Here is a 14,602-nt window from a genome sequence, read left to right as displayed (position 1 = left end):
AGTGTGCCTCTAGGGGATGTGGCAACAATGGCTGTTCGGGTGGTAGCGTGAAGGTGACTCATTGTGGTTGAGCATGATCCGTCGCGATGCGGAAGGCCGACGCGGGTGAGACACCTTAATGTGTCGATTGCGGTCACGGAAGCTCAACACGTTGCGGGTGTGTTCGGATTGATGCTTCGCGGAAGACTGATGCGGATGAGGCACTGAGCTGTTCCAAGAATGGTAGCGGAAGCTCAACTGGAGCCGGCATGGGGGCAACAGGTGAGTAAAAGTTCAGAGTTGGAGAACACTTGTCAGTCCGCGGAAAGCTCGACGTATGACCAGAGAGCCGGGGCCACCTGTGTTGCAGGGAGGCTGGGGAGGTGCGGGCTGTCCAGAAGCACAGTGTGGGAAATGATGTCGAACATGGGACGGGGTGTGTGAATGTTCACTGTTCATAGTCACTCCACTCAAAACGGTGTGTGGATAAGGTGAATGTCATGGCACAAAACACTGAGACATAGCAGTGGGACGGAGGTGGGGGTCAGGCACAGATAACAAGTAATTGTTCATGTTGGAGGACGAGGTATCCAAGTAGGAAGGCATGTGCTGATGCTGAACCGAGGTAGGCGCTGGCGTGGTCGGATGCTGAGGTGGTTGACCTGTGGACCAAGCAGTTCCGGCCACGTAGCAGGTATCCGCATGGTACTGCACGGATTTTGGCGTGGTAAATCATTGTCCTGGTAGTAGTAGGTTGTCCGACGAAGCATTTGCAGAAATCGGCATTGGTCCCGCACTGCACAGAGATCCGTAAGAGGTAACTGCTCAGTCGATGAGGGAGGACACATGTGGTGGGAACAAAGGCGTTTGATAGCCGGAGTCATGCACACTCCTAACCTCGCTTATTGTTGCAGGCTCAAAAACGTCCAGCGAAATCGGCGGAATCATCGAGTGAGAGGCATTGTGTTGCAGTCCTGGCGGCTGTACATTGCCCGCAACACGATGCATGTCGATCACAAAATCCAGCATTAGGCACTGGGCCGAAGTCATTGTTTGAATGCTGTGTTGATGTAATACACGCGAAAATAACCGACGCGGACACAGTAAAACTGCGAAAACGGAAGACGTTACAACTTGGGGTCACCAGTGAGGGGAGAGTTCGGGTTGGTTACACCAAACAACACCCATTTAGCAGTAGCTCATGTATTCACCTAAACACATGCAAGGCTCACAAAGAACTGACATGGTGGAACAGCCCAAAGACAATGCTCAGAGTCCAAAGACAATGCTCAGAGTCCAAAGACAATGCTCAGAGTACAAAGACAATGCTCAGAGTCCAAAGACAATGCTCAGAGTCCAAAGACGAACGCATATCAATGCTGGTGTCGACGTCATCGGCGCCACTGATCCAACAGAAATTTGCTAGTTAGTGAAATTATCAGTGCACTTGTGCCTCATCTTACCATCCTTAGTTTCTGTTCATTTGTGGGAAGCTTTTTGACAACAGCAAGGGAAATTTTTTTTGCTATGATAAAAATCTCTCTCTACAGCAATTTTTTGTTTTGTAGTGTCTCACTTTTCTGGGGAAATATGGTTACCTACAAGAAGTAGAGCTGTGCAGCAGGACTGAGAATTAAAATTAATATAACTGGAAGAAAAACAATACCAGTTTATGAGCACAGAAGCAGCTTTCACCACATATATTTCTGTGTGGTTGTCTACATTAAATGAAAATTAACAAAACAGTCATAATTACCACATAAAAAGGTTATATGAGCTTGTAGTACCAAATCATATAATCAAGCAGCCAGTATAATAGGCGTAAAAACAACATTTAGCAATGGCAGGAAAACATAAATTTACACAACACATTAATAAAAGTATATTACTGTCTATCATAAAACAGTAACTCCAGAGGCTCTAGTTCTCAAAACAAAAAATTAAAATAAAACAAACAAATGAAATAGTAGCATAACATGTAGCATATGGCATGTTGTCACAACAGTTTACTCAATTATATTTGCCAAAACGAATTGAGACATTAGCATGCAGTACAAGACAATTGTTTGGGAAGCAAAGTAGGAAATATAGATAAATATTGTTAGCTGCTTGTGTCTGTATGTGTGGATGGATATGTGCGTGTGTGCGAGTGTATACCTGTCCTTTTTTCCCCCTAAGGTAAGTCTTTCCACTCCCGGGATTGGAATGACTCCTTACCCTCTCCCTTAAAACCCACTTCCTTTCGTCTTCCCCTCTCCTTCCCTCTTTCCTGATGAGGCAACAGTTTGTTGTGAAAGCTTGAATTTTGTGTGTATGTTTGTGTTTGTTTGTGTGTCTATCGACCTGCCAGCGCTTTCGTTCGGTAAGTCACCTCATCTTTGTTTTTATATGTAATATATGAAAAGGAAGAGTAATTTTTGTTTCTCTGTGGAAAGTGGCAGTAGCAAAATATTTTTTTTTTTTAAATCTTTTATTCTTGTGAGCTTAGATTTAGAATGCATGGGCTAGATAGTGAAACTTGAAACAGTGAAGATTTAGCATGCTGTAAGATTTCAGAAAATCCAATGCATTCCTTAGTCACATTTTAATACAGATAGTGTGTTCTGTGACAAAATACTGTTTACATAATAAAATCTCATTGGACATTTTTCTAGTAAACATAATTGACTTTTGTGGTAGATTGAACAGAGTAGACATGATCTAATCCTGTGTTAGGCATTTCTATGATACCTAGTTTAATTGCTGTACGACTGTGAGAGGGTACAAGGTTTTCCTTTGTTTTATTAGTAAGATTTAAGGAAAAATGAAACCATTTGATTAATAGGCAAATCCCATACTAGGATGATGCTTAAATGAACAAGCATACATAGCTGTGCATTATGATAAGTTGAGTAGAAAGATTGTTTCGAGGATTAGAACTATATTTATCATGTATCAAGGTTTATTACAGAACATTTTCTATTGTGGTTGTTCTATTTATTGGGGAAGTATTCATATGGTCTTCATGCGGAAACAAGAGCTGTAGCACTGCACTTGACATCCCTGCGCTGCACTGCACTGTAAATAGCATTTTGTTTAGTTGGTTGAATGTCAGAGTCTGAACTGGATGTCAGCCAAACATAAAGACACATGCTAATGAGTAATCTCTTGATTGATGAATAGACAATGTGCAACCATTATTAGGAAAGTAGGGTCCAAATCACCATGGCTAATTGAATGTCACATGAAAATTGAAACGTGCGTGTACATTGACTCCCAGCATGCCTTGCTTGTCAAGCAGTGCTGCTGCACTGGTATTGTCACAGTGTGCATTTACAGTGTCACTTCAAAATTTTTAAAACAACTGATCAGTCCACTGACTGTGAAATACAGTCAGTGACTTGGTTTTTGACAGCAAGGAACATTCCAGCAGTGGAAATTCACTGATAGATGAGTAACAACAAGTGCATAAGTGGGTGAGAGCTTTCAAGGACGGACAGGAAAATGTTCGTGATGAACCGTGATCGATGAACCGTGATCAGGCTGACCATCAGTGATCTCGGAAGATTTGGTCAAAGCTGTGGACAAAAGATTCAGGAACATTGGTGGTTCACAGTGTCAACTTTAGCATTGGAATTTCCGAATGTGAGCCAAAAAGCTTTGCACAAAATTGTCTCTGAGAAGTTGCAGTTTCACAAATTCTGTGCATGTTGGGTTCCCAGGCTGCTTACTGCAACACACAAAATGCAAATACTTGCTAGTGCGCTTGATGTTTTGGACTGATAGCATAAGGAAGGTGATTGTTTTTTAGAGAACATTGTCACTCGGGGATGAGACTTGGATTTCTCACATGACCTTAGAGTCTAAATGTCAGTCAGTGGAATGGTGTCACATGCCATCACCTGTCAAAGTCAAGGCCAAGCAGACAACCTCAACATGTAAGGTTATGCCATTGGCCTCCTGATGTCTGGAGGTTTGTTGTTGCATGAGAATGCCAACCTCATTCTGTCTTTCACACCCAAAATATGATCAGATATTTTGGATGGAAACAGATGTCCACCCACAGTACAGTCTGTCCTTTGCATCAAGTTATTTTCACATGTTCCACTATCTAAAGGAGTTTCACAGTGAAAGAAGCAGTTAAAGACTGGTTATCTTTCCAGGCAGCAGACATCTGTGACTTACAGGTGCAAAAGCTTTTAGAAGGTAATCACAAATGTTTAAACAAATGTGGAAACTACATATAAAATAGACAAACATGTAAGGAATCAAATAAAACAGTTTTTTTGAAAAAAAAACCTTGTAATGATTATGTTTTATGAGAAATTGGACCTTACTTTCTGAATATCCCTTGTGTAATAAATTCTGATTGTAACTGCAAATCATTGAAGTACCAGTTTAGTAGAAGCTGGTCTTGAATAAAGATTTATGATGATTTCATCTAGTCAGGAGTTCAATAACTACTAGAGAGAAAGTGTGTCATTTATTAGTAATACACGTATCGACCAAACTCTTGCAACTGAGATGATGACCAACAGAACTGCAATAACTAAAAGGAGTGCTAGGGCACTAGATTTGTGCACTGGGAAAGTTCATTAACCAAAAGTCAAACAAAAAGTTCCATTGACATTGTGTGTCAATCAAGTCCACACTTTTTAATAAGCAGGACAGAATTAAGGCTTTTTTTATTTGTACAGGATAGCACTTACTTAGGTTCTGGAAGTTATGCAATATATAAAATTTGCAACAGTGTCCTTTTAAAAGAAATAACTTTTATCATGTTTCAAAATAAACTGTTTTCTGTTTAACATTCAAAATGACATAGATATGTCTAAGTTAGATACAGTGGGCACCAGTGAAGTGTGGTGGCAAGGAGGACAGGAATTCTGGTCATGCGAGTATGTAGTGGTCAATATAAAGTCAAATAAGGGAAATACAGATTGGAATATCAACAGTATTATGAACTCTCACTACAAACATGACAATTTGAGTTGCAAACAGGCACAACGAAAACACACACAACTACGGACTCTGGCTCCAGCTGCCAGAGACTGTGGCCACGTGTGTGTGAGTTGCATTTGCATGCATGTGGTGTGTGTGTGTGTGTGTGTGTGTGTGTGTGTGTGTGTGTGTGTGTATTTATTTTTGACAAAGGCCTTGTTCGCCAAAAGCTAACTTTCCGACAGTCTTTTTGTTGTGCCTTTCTGCGGCTCAGCATCTGCGCTATATGATGAATAGTAACTACACTTTTCATTATATTTTTACATTATATTGTTCATTATATTGTTACATTCCATCCTGGATTTTCCATTCTTTGGTTATTATAATATGTTTTTTATTTTTTTTTTTTTTACATGTGAAAATATTATAAATATCTTTTATATAATGAAATCATGATGACCTGTAAAGAGATCACATAAATTCTCATCTTTTTTCTAACATGGAGTAAAAATATCTTAATGTCATACAATGTAAACTCCAGGTTGGAAAATCAACAATATTATGAAAAAGATATATTGGTACTCACCATAATGATGACACGTTGACTTGCAGACAGGCACAATGAAGAGATTGTTACACCTTTAGCTTTTGTTTTAAAGGCTTCTTTAGGAAAGAAAACACACACACATTCACACAAGCAAGCATGCCTCACACACACCTTACCATCATCTCTGGCAGCCATTCCGAATGTCAAGGCATTCTGGTCTGAGCTACCAGAGATGAGTCATGTGTGCATGAGATGTATTTGCTTGTGTTACTCTGTGTTTTCTTTTCTGAATAAAGTTTTGGCCAAAAGCCAAATGGGTTACAGTCTTTTTGTCGTGCCCCTCTGCAACTCAACATGTCATCTTTCGGTGTGTAGCAATATATCCTTCTCCTTAACACTGTTAATAATATTATAACTACTAAAGTACAACTGCCATCAATCTGAAGATTGGTATGAACACCACAGTGCTTCACTAGGTCCTGTTGGAGGATGCCACTGCCTGCCTCCAAACATCAAGCTGGCTTACCCAGCCAATTATAGGGGAACCTACAGCTTAACGTAGACTCCGACCCATGGTACAACTTCGCATTTTTACACATGACATAACACCACACAAGGTAATTTCAGTTAATGTTCTGTACTTGCTTGTAACACAGCTGAGCTGCTTCCACCAATAACCATGCTTACATCATACATAAACAAACTCTGACTCAAATCATGCTATGGAAACCATAGAGGTTTAAAAGTGCTTAGGATTTAAACAGGTTAGTGCAATTAAAAGTAGCCTGGTTCCCCTTTGAATGTGAATCCAATATTAAGACTTCTGAAATAGAGTACAAAGCTACAACATTGGACAGTTCTATGCAATAACTGATTGTTAGCATTCTCCTGTGAGAATTTCAGTTTATTTCATCAGTGAAGTTAGACATTTCTCTTTGTGGTCTGCAAAATGACTTTCGTGATAGAAGAAAGAATTGAAATTGTGAAAGCATATGTGAAAACAGGTTTGATTAGGGAAACTTGCAAAAGTTTTGGGAGCAAGTATCTGGATAGAGGACTAGCAGCAAAGAGAGCAATACAGAGTCTGTATGAAAACTGGCACACCCATGGATCAGTGCAAAGTGTAAAATGACAAAGAATTCTTCAGTCTGTACACCAGAAGTTACTGAAGACATTTGCTGAAGAATTATTCAGAGCCCAAAGAAGTGTACACATAAATCAGCCCAACAGGCAAATGTCAGTAGGGGGAGTTGCCAGTGGATACTGAAAATTCTTAATTTGAAGCCTTGTCATATGACAACTGTTCAGCAATTATGAGGGGATTCCAGTCATAAATTTGTAGATTACTGTGCTTGCCTTTTGCATGACACCAACGATGGTTTTTTAGACCCTTTACATTACATCATGAGTGATGAATCATGGTTTCATATTCCTGGGCATGTGAATTCACATAACAAAAGGTACTGAGCAACTGAGCAATGAAAAACGCTAACGTTTGTGTCAGGAAATACTCCATGATGAAAAAATAGGCTTTTGGTGCACAATAACAGGAATGTGCATCATTGGACCAACATTTTTTGACACTACCCTCAAGACGGAAGCCTGTATGGAAATTTTTATACATTTTGTGCTCAACTCACGGAATATGAAAGACAATACTGCTTCTTCCAGGGCAACATACCACCCATCTAACATATCTCTAGAATGAGTCCATGACGTCTTCACTGAGGAACAAACTGTTAGCGAACATTTATGGCCACCACATTCACCAGATCTAACAGTATGTGATTTTTTTTTTTCCTGTGGGGACACTTAAAGAGCAACACACAGCATATCCGAATATGCTGTGTGTATCTGAATATCCTTAGATATGCACAGCTGTGTATTGATGTTGCAGGGCGTCACTTTCAGTACCTTTTATAACCATATTTTTCACTGTGAATAAATTTTAAGTGAAATTCAGCTTTTCATTTCTGTAATTTCACTGTATTTCCTTTATATTTCAGTGAGCTACATTTATCTGTGCCAATCTGTATATTAATATTAAATAAACAAAGTATAGCAGAATTGCTGCATATGCACCATGCTAACATTTTTAAAAATGCACCCCCTAGATGTTTTAGGTGCTTTACAGCTCTTGCAACTTATGATAAATAATGATGAAAAATGTTAAGGCATAGGAAAACTAATGTGAGATTCATCATTTACATCAGCCTCATTTTACTCTTCATGTTGCACTGTTTTTCACTTTCTTGATCCTTACCAGCCATGAAGCAGTTACGCAACTGGAATCCTCCACGAGACGCTCACTGTCCGTCACAACCACATATTACATCACACAGGCAAAATCAGTGACAGATGTTGCTGGTCTCTCTCTCATCCTCTATTCAATTTCATGTTTATAGTGGTCATAGTGAGTCGTGTAATGGAATACCCATTAGCTGGTACAAACCTCCTGGTGACTCTAAGAATATTTTATGCAGCAGTTTTCACAGATAGGTGATTTGCAGCAATGTGACTCCACTGCCAGATAAGGATACCTGTTTTCACTTTTTGCATCTTATTTTCTTGTGCTGAAAAGGCCTCATGAGGATATGAGATAGTTCTGTTGATACATGTTATACATCTTCAGTCTTCTCATTTAGAAAAAATTTAAACAGAAACTACTGCACTGGCTTGTCTTATATAAAGGAATTTTGAAAAAACTGAATGCAAAATTTTACCTTCCCATATATGACTTTTATTTAGATACTAACTTCTCAGAAAACACGTTTCTGTTACCTCTCATGTAACTACAACATTCAACAGCAAATCTTAACTTCAAACATTTTGGATATTTAAACTGATGCATATAGGCAGCTATGCTACTTTTAATAGTCCAGTCAGGCTACAGCATTGAGGAATGTAGTTCTGTCTGTCCATATGCTGGAGACGAAGACAAATTTTAATGCTTATGACAATATTCAACATCTTACTTATGTGGATATTCACTGTTCATGTTTTCCTATATACCATGCACGATTTATTTTACTATTTATTTTACTCATCATATTACATATAAAAGCTGACTTAAGCAGAAATATTAGGTACCTACTACCTTACTCTCTTGCAGAAATGGTTTCATTGTAGATCAACACACTGTTGTAGACATTATGCATTTATTTAAAATAATATGGAAATAATAAGCAACATTCACCTTAGAAATTCGATAACGGGTATGTTTGTATGTTGTGATGCTCACAACTTGGTACCTTTTGAAGTCATATGTTTGACTGTTAGGAATACAGATATAGGTCACAGGATTGTATAAATTTGGGGTATCTACATAGAAAATCATTTCACATAAGCCTCAATAAATACCATTTTATTTCATGTAGTCATTGACTTTTATCTTCTGCAGCACTGCTTTATAAATATAACCACTAATACACATTTAAAAAGTGAATGAATACATTTCATTCACTTGGAGAGCGGAAAACTTTCCCATTTGTCACTGGCTTGCACTATGTACCGAAGTAAAGAACAGACTTACATAACCAAATTACATTATATCTGACTTAATGGTTGAGTTAATGCTGTAGTGAATACAGGAAACACAATATCCAATGGAGCAAAGCTTCATGCATTGTGCCTTCTATGATTTCTAACCATGTTATATGTTAGACAGAATGCATTCCTGATATGTTACTTTTGATACCCTTGGTACTCGCATACTGCAATAAAGTGGCCCAAGTTATCAGTTCTACATTGTTAAATTATCATAGCAAACAATTTCTGAATATTGAATTCATACACATATGTACATAAGAAAGTACCATAATTATTTTCATAATCATGGTGTAAACTTCTGCCTCAAATAGTACAAACATAACATTAATTAATAATTTTATTGCCAAACTTGCTGCATTATTAAGTAATTATGTTGCCACGGAAGCACCAAACATGTAGCTAATCACATTCATATCACTGGAGCTCTTATGGTGTGAGAAGCATTGACATAAATATGGTTCCATCATTCAAACCTGTGACTACTGTCGCCAGTTGATCAGCAATAGTCCAATCTATAGAAAGACCAGACACACCATAACTTTTAGGGCCAGGAGACTTGTAGCGTTTCAGTTCTTGCACAGGTGACAAAGTACATCCTGATGGCTGAAATAATATGAATACAATGAAAGAAGATTTGCCATCATGTGAAGCTTAGAAACATATAGGAAGCAAATATTTAGAATATGCTTTAGTTATAACAGTACTGTGATCAGTGGAATAAATGCTAAGTTTCATAACAGAAGATGCAGTACAAACATAATCTTTATTTTAATTGATGTGCATATTTCAATTTTTACTCTTGTATTTCTCAAAGAATGCTAAGGAAGCCATATAGTTCCTGTATACAACTTTTGTTCTTCATGTAAATATTTCTTCATCTCTACACAAAAGTGTGAATTGTGAGTCATCTTATTCAACAAATCTGAACAGTACTTACACAGGCCTTTAAAAGTTTCTCTGACACATTGCACAGCCTTGAAGGCAACATCACTTTGGGTCTACAGAAGGAACTGTATACCAGATCTAATCTAGTCTATGACTGACATGTATTCTCAAAAACTTTTAACAGTAAAAATTTATCTGGATGGAGAACATATAAAACAGGTCATTAATTTCAAGTACCTATGTAACAAAATGAAAGAATATAAAACTGTTCAGACTTTCATTGTACTTACTGATGTATTCCATATTGGCTTTATCTAGGGATCTTCAACCAACATTTGTTTAATGATTTTCTTGACTTATGCCAGCATGAGTAGCTGACATTCTCAAAGATTCACGGTCTACTGCTGCTGGTAGACAGGAGTCTAGTCCTTTGCTGGAGGTTATGTATACCCCTCACAGATGTTAGCACGAACATTATGTATAACTTCCAGGCAAGGACTAGACTCTAGTCCACCACCAGCAATAAAGGGTGAATCTTTGAGAATGCCATCCACTTGTGCAGGCAAAATATCAACAAAACATTAAACAAATGTCTGCTGAAGATACCAAAACAAAGGCCATCAGACAATAAATCAGGATATATGAGTTTGTTAGACCATCCCAGAAGATTAAATGCAGAACTCCATGCACTAAAATAGCTTCAGTAATAAGGAGAAACCACCTACATTGAACAATAGTAGTTAAGACACTAGGAAACAATATATAAAACATTTTGTTTGGAGCATTGTTTTCTGTGTCCCAGAGATAGACAGTAAGGGAGCTGTAGGTCTTCGGGACATGGTATTAGGAGTGCTAAAGATCTGATGGATGGACAGAATGGCCACTGAAAAAACCTTCAGCAACATAGGAGAAAAAAAGAGTGTTGCAGAGGACTGTCAAGGAACGAAGGGACCAGTAGATGAGAAACCTGTACAATTTTTTTCGAAAAGAAAACATTATCCCATGATGAGTATTCTATAAACAAAATTCTTGAGTGTGACTGACAGTTTCAGCATTTACTCCTTTTTCAAATACTTGGAGAGCATATCAAGAATCAAGTACAAACAAGCCATGTCGTCGTCACCTCTATTTGATATGTAATCTCGTTTGTGCTTGATCCCTGGTATATATTCCAAGTTTTTGAAAGTCATGTTGTTGTTGTTGTTGTTGTTGTGGTCTTCAGTCCTGAGACTGGTTTGATGCAGCTCTCCATGCTACTCTATCCTGTACAAGCTTCTTCATCTCCCAGTACCTACTGCAACCTACATCCTTCTGAATCTGCTTAGTATATTCATCTCTTGGTCTCCCTCTACAATTTTTACCCTCCACGCTGCCCTCCAATACTAAACTGGTGATCCCTTGATGCCTCAGAACATGTCCTACCAATCGATCCCTTCTTCTAGTCAAGTTGTGCCACAAACTTCTCTTCCCCCAATCCTATTCAATACTTCCTCATTAGTTATGTGATCTACCCATCTAATCTTCAGCATTATTCTGTAGCACCACATTTCGAAAGCTTCTATTCTCTTCTTGTCCAAACTATTTATCGTCCATGTTTCACTTCCATACATGGCTACACTCCATACAAATACTTTCAGAAACGGCTTCCTGACACTTAAACCTATACTCGATGTTAACAAATCTCTCTTCTTCAGAAATGCTTTACTTTCCATTGTCAGTCTACATTTTATATCCTCTCTACTTCGACCATCATCAGTTATTTTGCTCCTCAAATAGCAAAACTCCTTTACTACTTTAAGTGTCTCATTTCCTAATCTAACTCCCTCAGCATCACCTGACTTAATTTGACTACATTCCATTATCCTTGTTTTGTTTTTGTTGATGTTCATCTTATATCCTCCTTTCAAGACACTATCCATTCCATTCAACTGCTCTTCCAAGTCCTTTGCTGTCTCTGACAGAATTACAATGTCATCAGCAAACCTCAAAGTTTTTATTTCTTCTCGATGGATTTTAATACCTACTCCAAATTTTTCTTTTGTTTCCTTCACTGCTTGCTCAATATAGAGATAGAATAACATCGGGGAGAGGCTACAACCCTGTCTCACTCCCTTCCCAACCACTGCTTCCCTTTCATGTCCCTCGACTCTTATAACTGCCATCTGTTTTCTGTACAAACAGTAAATAGCCTTTTGCTCCCTGTGTTTTACCCCTGCCACCTTCAGAATTTGAAAGAGAGTATTCCAGTCAACATTGTCAAAAGCTTTCTCCAAGTCTACAAATGCTAGAAAAGTAGGTTTGCCTTTCCTTAATATAGCTTCTAAGATAAGTCATATGGTCAGTATTGCCTCACGTGTTCCAACATTTCTACGGAATCCAAACTGATCTTCCCCGAGGTCGACTTCTACTAGTTTTTCCATTCGTCTGCAAAGAATTCGCATTAGTATTTTGCAGCCGTGACTTATTAAACTGATAGTTCGGTAATTTTCACATCTATCAACACCTGCTTCTTTTGGGATTGGAATTATTATATTCTTCTTGAAGTCTGAGGATATTTCGCCTGTCTCATACATCTCGCTCACCAGATGGTAGAGTTTTGTCAGGACTGGCTCTCCCAAGGCTGTCAGTAGCTCTAATGGAATGCTGTCTACTCCTGGAGCTTTGTTTCGACTCAGGTCTTTCAGTGCTCTGTCAAACTCTTCACGCAGTATCATATCTCCCATTTCATCTTCATCTACATTCTCTTCCATTTCCATAATATTGTCCTCAAGTACATCGCCCTTGAATAGACCCTCTATATACTCCTTCCACCTTTCTGCTTTCCCTTCTTTGCTTAGAACTGGGTTTCCATCTGAGCTCTTGATATTCATACAAGTGGTTCTCTTTTCTCCAAAGGTCTCTTTAATTTTCCTGTAGGCACTATCTATATTACCCCTAGTGAGATAAGTTTCTACATCCTTACATTTGTCCTCTAGCCATCCCTGCTTAGCCATTTTGCACTTCCTGTCGATCTCATTTTTTAGACGTTTGTATTCCTTTTTGCCTGCTTCATTTACTGCATTTTTATATTTTCTCAATTCATCAATTAAATTCAATATTTCTTCTGTTACCCAAGGATTTCTACTAGCCCTCATCTTTTTACCTACTTGATCCTCTGCTGCCTTCACTACTTCATCCCTCAAAGCTGCCCATTCTTCTTCTACTGTATTTCTTTCCCCCATTCTTGTCAATTGTTCCCTTATGCTCTCCCTGAAACTCTGTACAACCTCTGGTTTAGTCAGTTTATCCAGGTCCCATCTCCTTAAATTCCCACCTTTTTGCAGTTTCTTCAGTTTTAATCTACAGTTCATAACCAACAGATTGTGGTCAGAGTCCACATCTGTCCCTGTAAATGTCTTACAACTTAAAACCTGGTTCCTAAATCTCTGTCTTACCATTATATAATCTATCTGATACCTTGTAGTATCTCCAGGATTCTTCCATGTATACAACGTTCTTTTATGATTCTTGAACCAAGTGTTAGCTATGATTAAGTTATGCTCTGTGCAAAATTCTACCAGACGGCTTCCTCTTTCATTTCTCTCCCCCAATCCATATTCACCCACTATGATTCCTTCTCTCCCTTTTCCTTTTCATGTAAATGCTGAAATTACCAGTCACAGTGAAATCTACACAGGAATTTTTAGAACAGCCTGTGAGGTATAATGACTTGAAACTTATAGCAGCTGAGGACCGTAGCTGCAAAGTTATCAGCATAAACATTATGCTTTTGTAGTAAAAGTTATAAAATGAAAAATGCTAGTAAAGAGTACACAGGAGGTCCAGTGTTTCAGTAGGTACAGCAGGTAAATGAACATCTAAAATCAACAGCTTTGTAATCTGAAGAGACTTGTGGAAGATTGACAGAATTGAAAAGATGTTACCAGGGTAGTTATTGCAGCATAACATATCTGAATCAGTAAATGAGGATTGTTGCCCCAAAAGGCAGTGAGAGTTAGTATGTTCTGTATGCTCGTAATGCTTACACATTACATATATGTGATTACTGATAAATAGTGTGGAAAATGTTTCTCTATGCTATGTCACTATTACGGTACCACACTGCACGTACCCCATTCCCCACAGTGATGACCCCAAATTTCCGTGTTGTGCCACGATTTTGCTATAAGTCAAAAATCTGCTGTGCCAGTTATGCCATAAAGAATGCTGCCATTACAAATGGTACAACCTCACAGTTTGTTCGGAGATGTCGGCAACATCTCTCAACAAGGGTTCATGAATTCCATGAACACCCCTTGTGCAAAATAGCTACATATTCACCAAGGCTTGGATAACACTACAGTGCTGAACGACAAAGTGACAATGCCTTCAATGTTCATCACATCTTCGGACCAACCTCGCATCACTGCCGATACCAAGTAGCAAACTGTGCGACAACGTGTGTCGGATGTACCGAGACACTTCACAATAAACATTCCAGATTTGAAATCAAGTGAATCTATTCCTGGTATTTGAGACAAAAGTGCAGCAGAGAGTCACAATAAACAATGTAGCAAAAGTTAATCTAAGTGCCTTTGACTTCTGCTCAGAAAAAATGTCAAGCGTTCCAGTGCTAGTGTTTAGGAGCGTTCTGACATTTGCATTAATGATCCAAACCATACGGACACCTCTGACAGTGCCATTACAGTTGAACAACAATGGCCTGCATGATACCATCCCTTC

At 38.5% G+C, this 14,602-nt stretch overlaps 1 protein-coding gene across 1 annotated transcript in view; it reads right to left on the bottom strand.

The window, feature by feature from the left end:
• Nucleotides 1-8,789: 8,789 nt before the first annotated feature.
• The window catches only part of LOC126473963 (WD repeat-containing protein 91), a 202,913-nt gene continuing 197,100 nt past the window's right edge, over nt 8,790-14,602 (bottom strand). The window contains exon 13 of the mRNA XM_050101334.1: nt 8,790-9,598. Within this exon, the coding sequence (XP_049957291.1) occupies nt 9,422-9,598 (177 nt within the window). The 3' untranslated portion in view covers nt 8,790-9,421. The remainder of the gene's footprint in view (nt 9,599-14,602) is intronic.

This window comes from Schistocerca serialis, chromosome 4 (assembly GCF_023864345.2).
Source record: "Schistocerca serialis cubense isolate TAMUIC-IGC-003099 chromosome 4, iqSchSeri2.2, whole genome shotgun sequence".
Classification (NCBI taxonomy): Eukaryota; Metazoa; Arthropoda; class Insecta; order Orthoptera; family Acrididae; genus Schistocerca; species Schistocerca serialis.
Note: the sequence above shows the minus strand (reverse complement) of the source record. Positions and strands in the feature narration are given on the sequence as shown.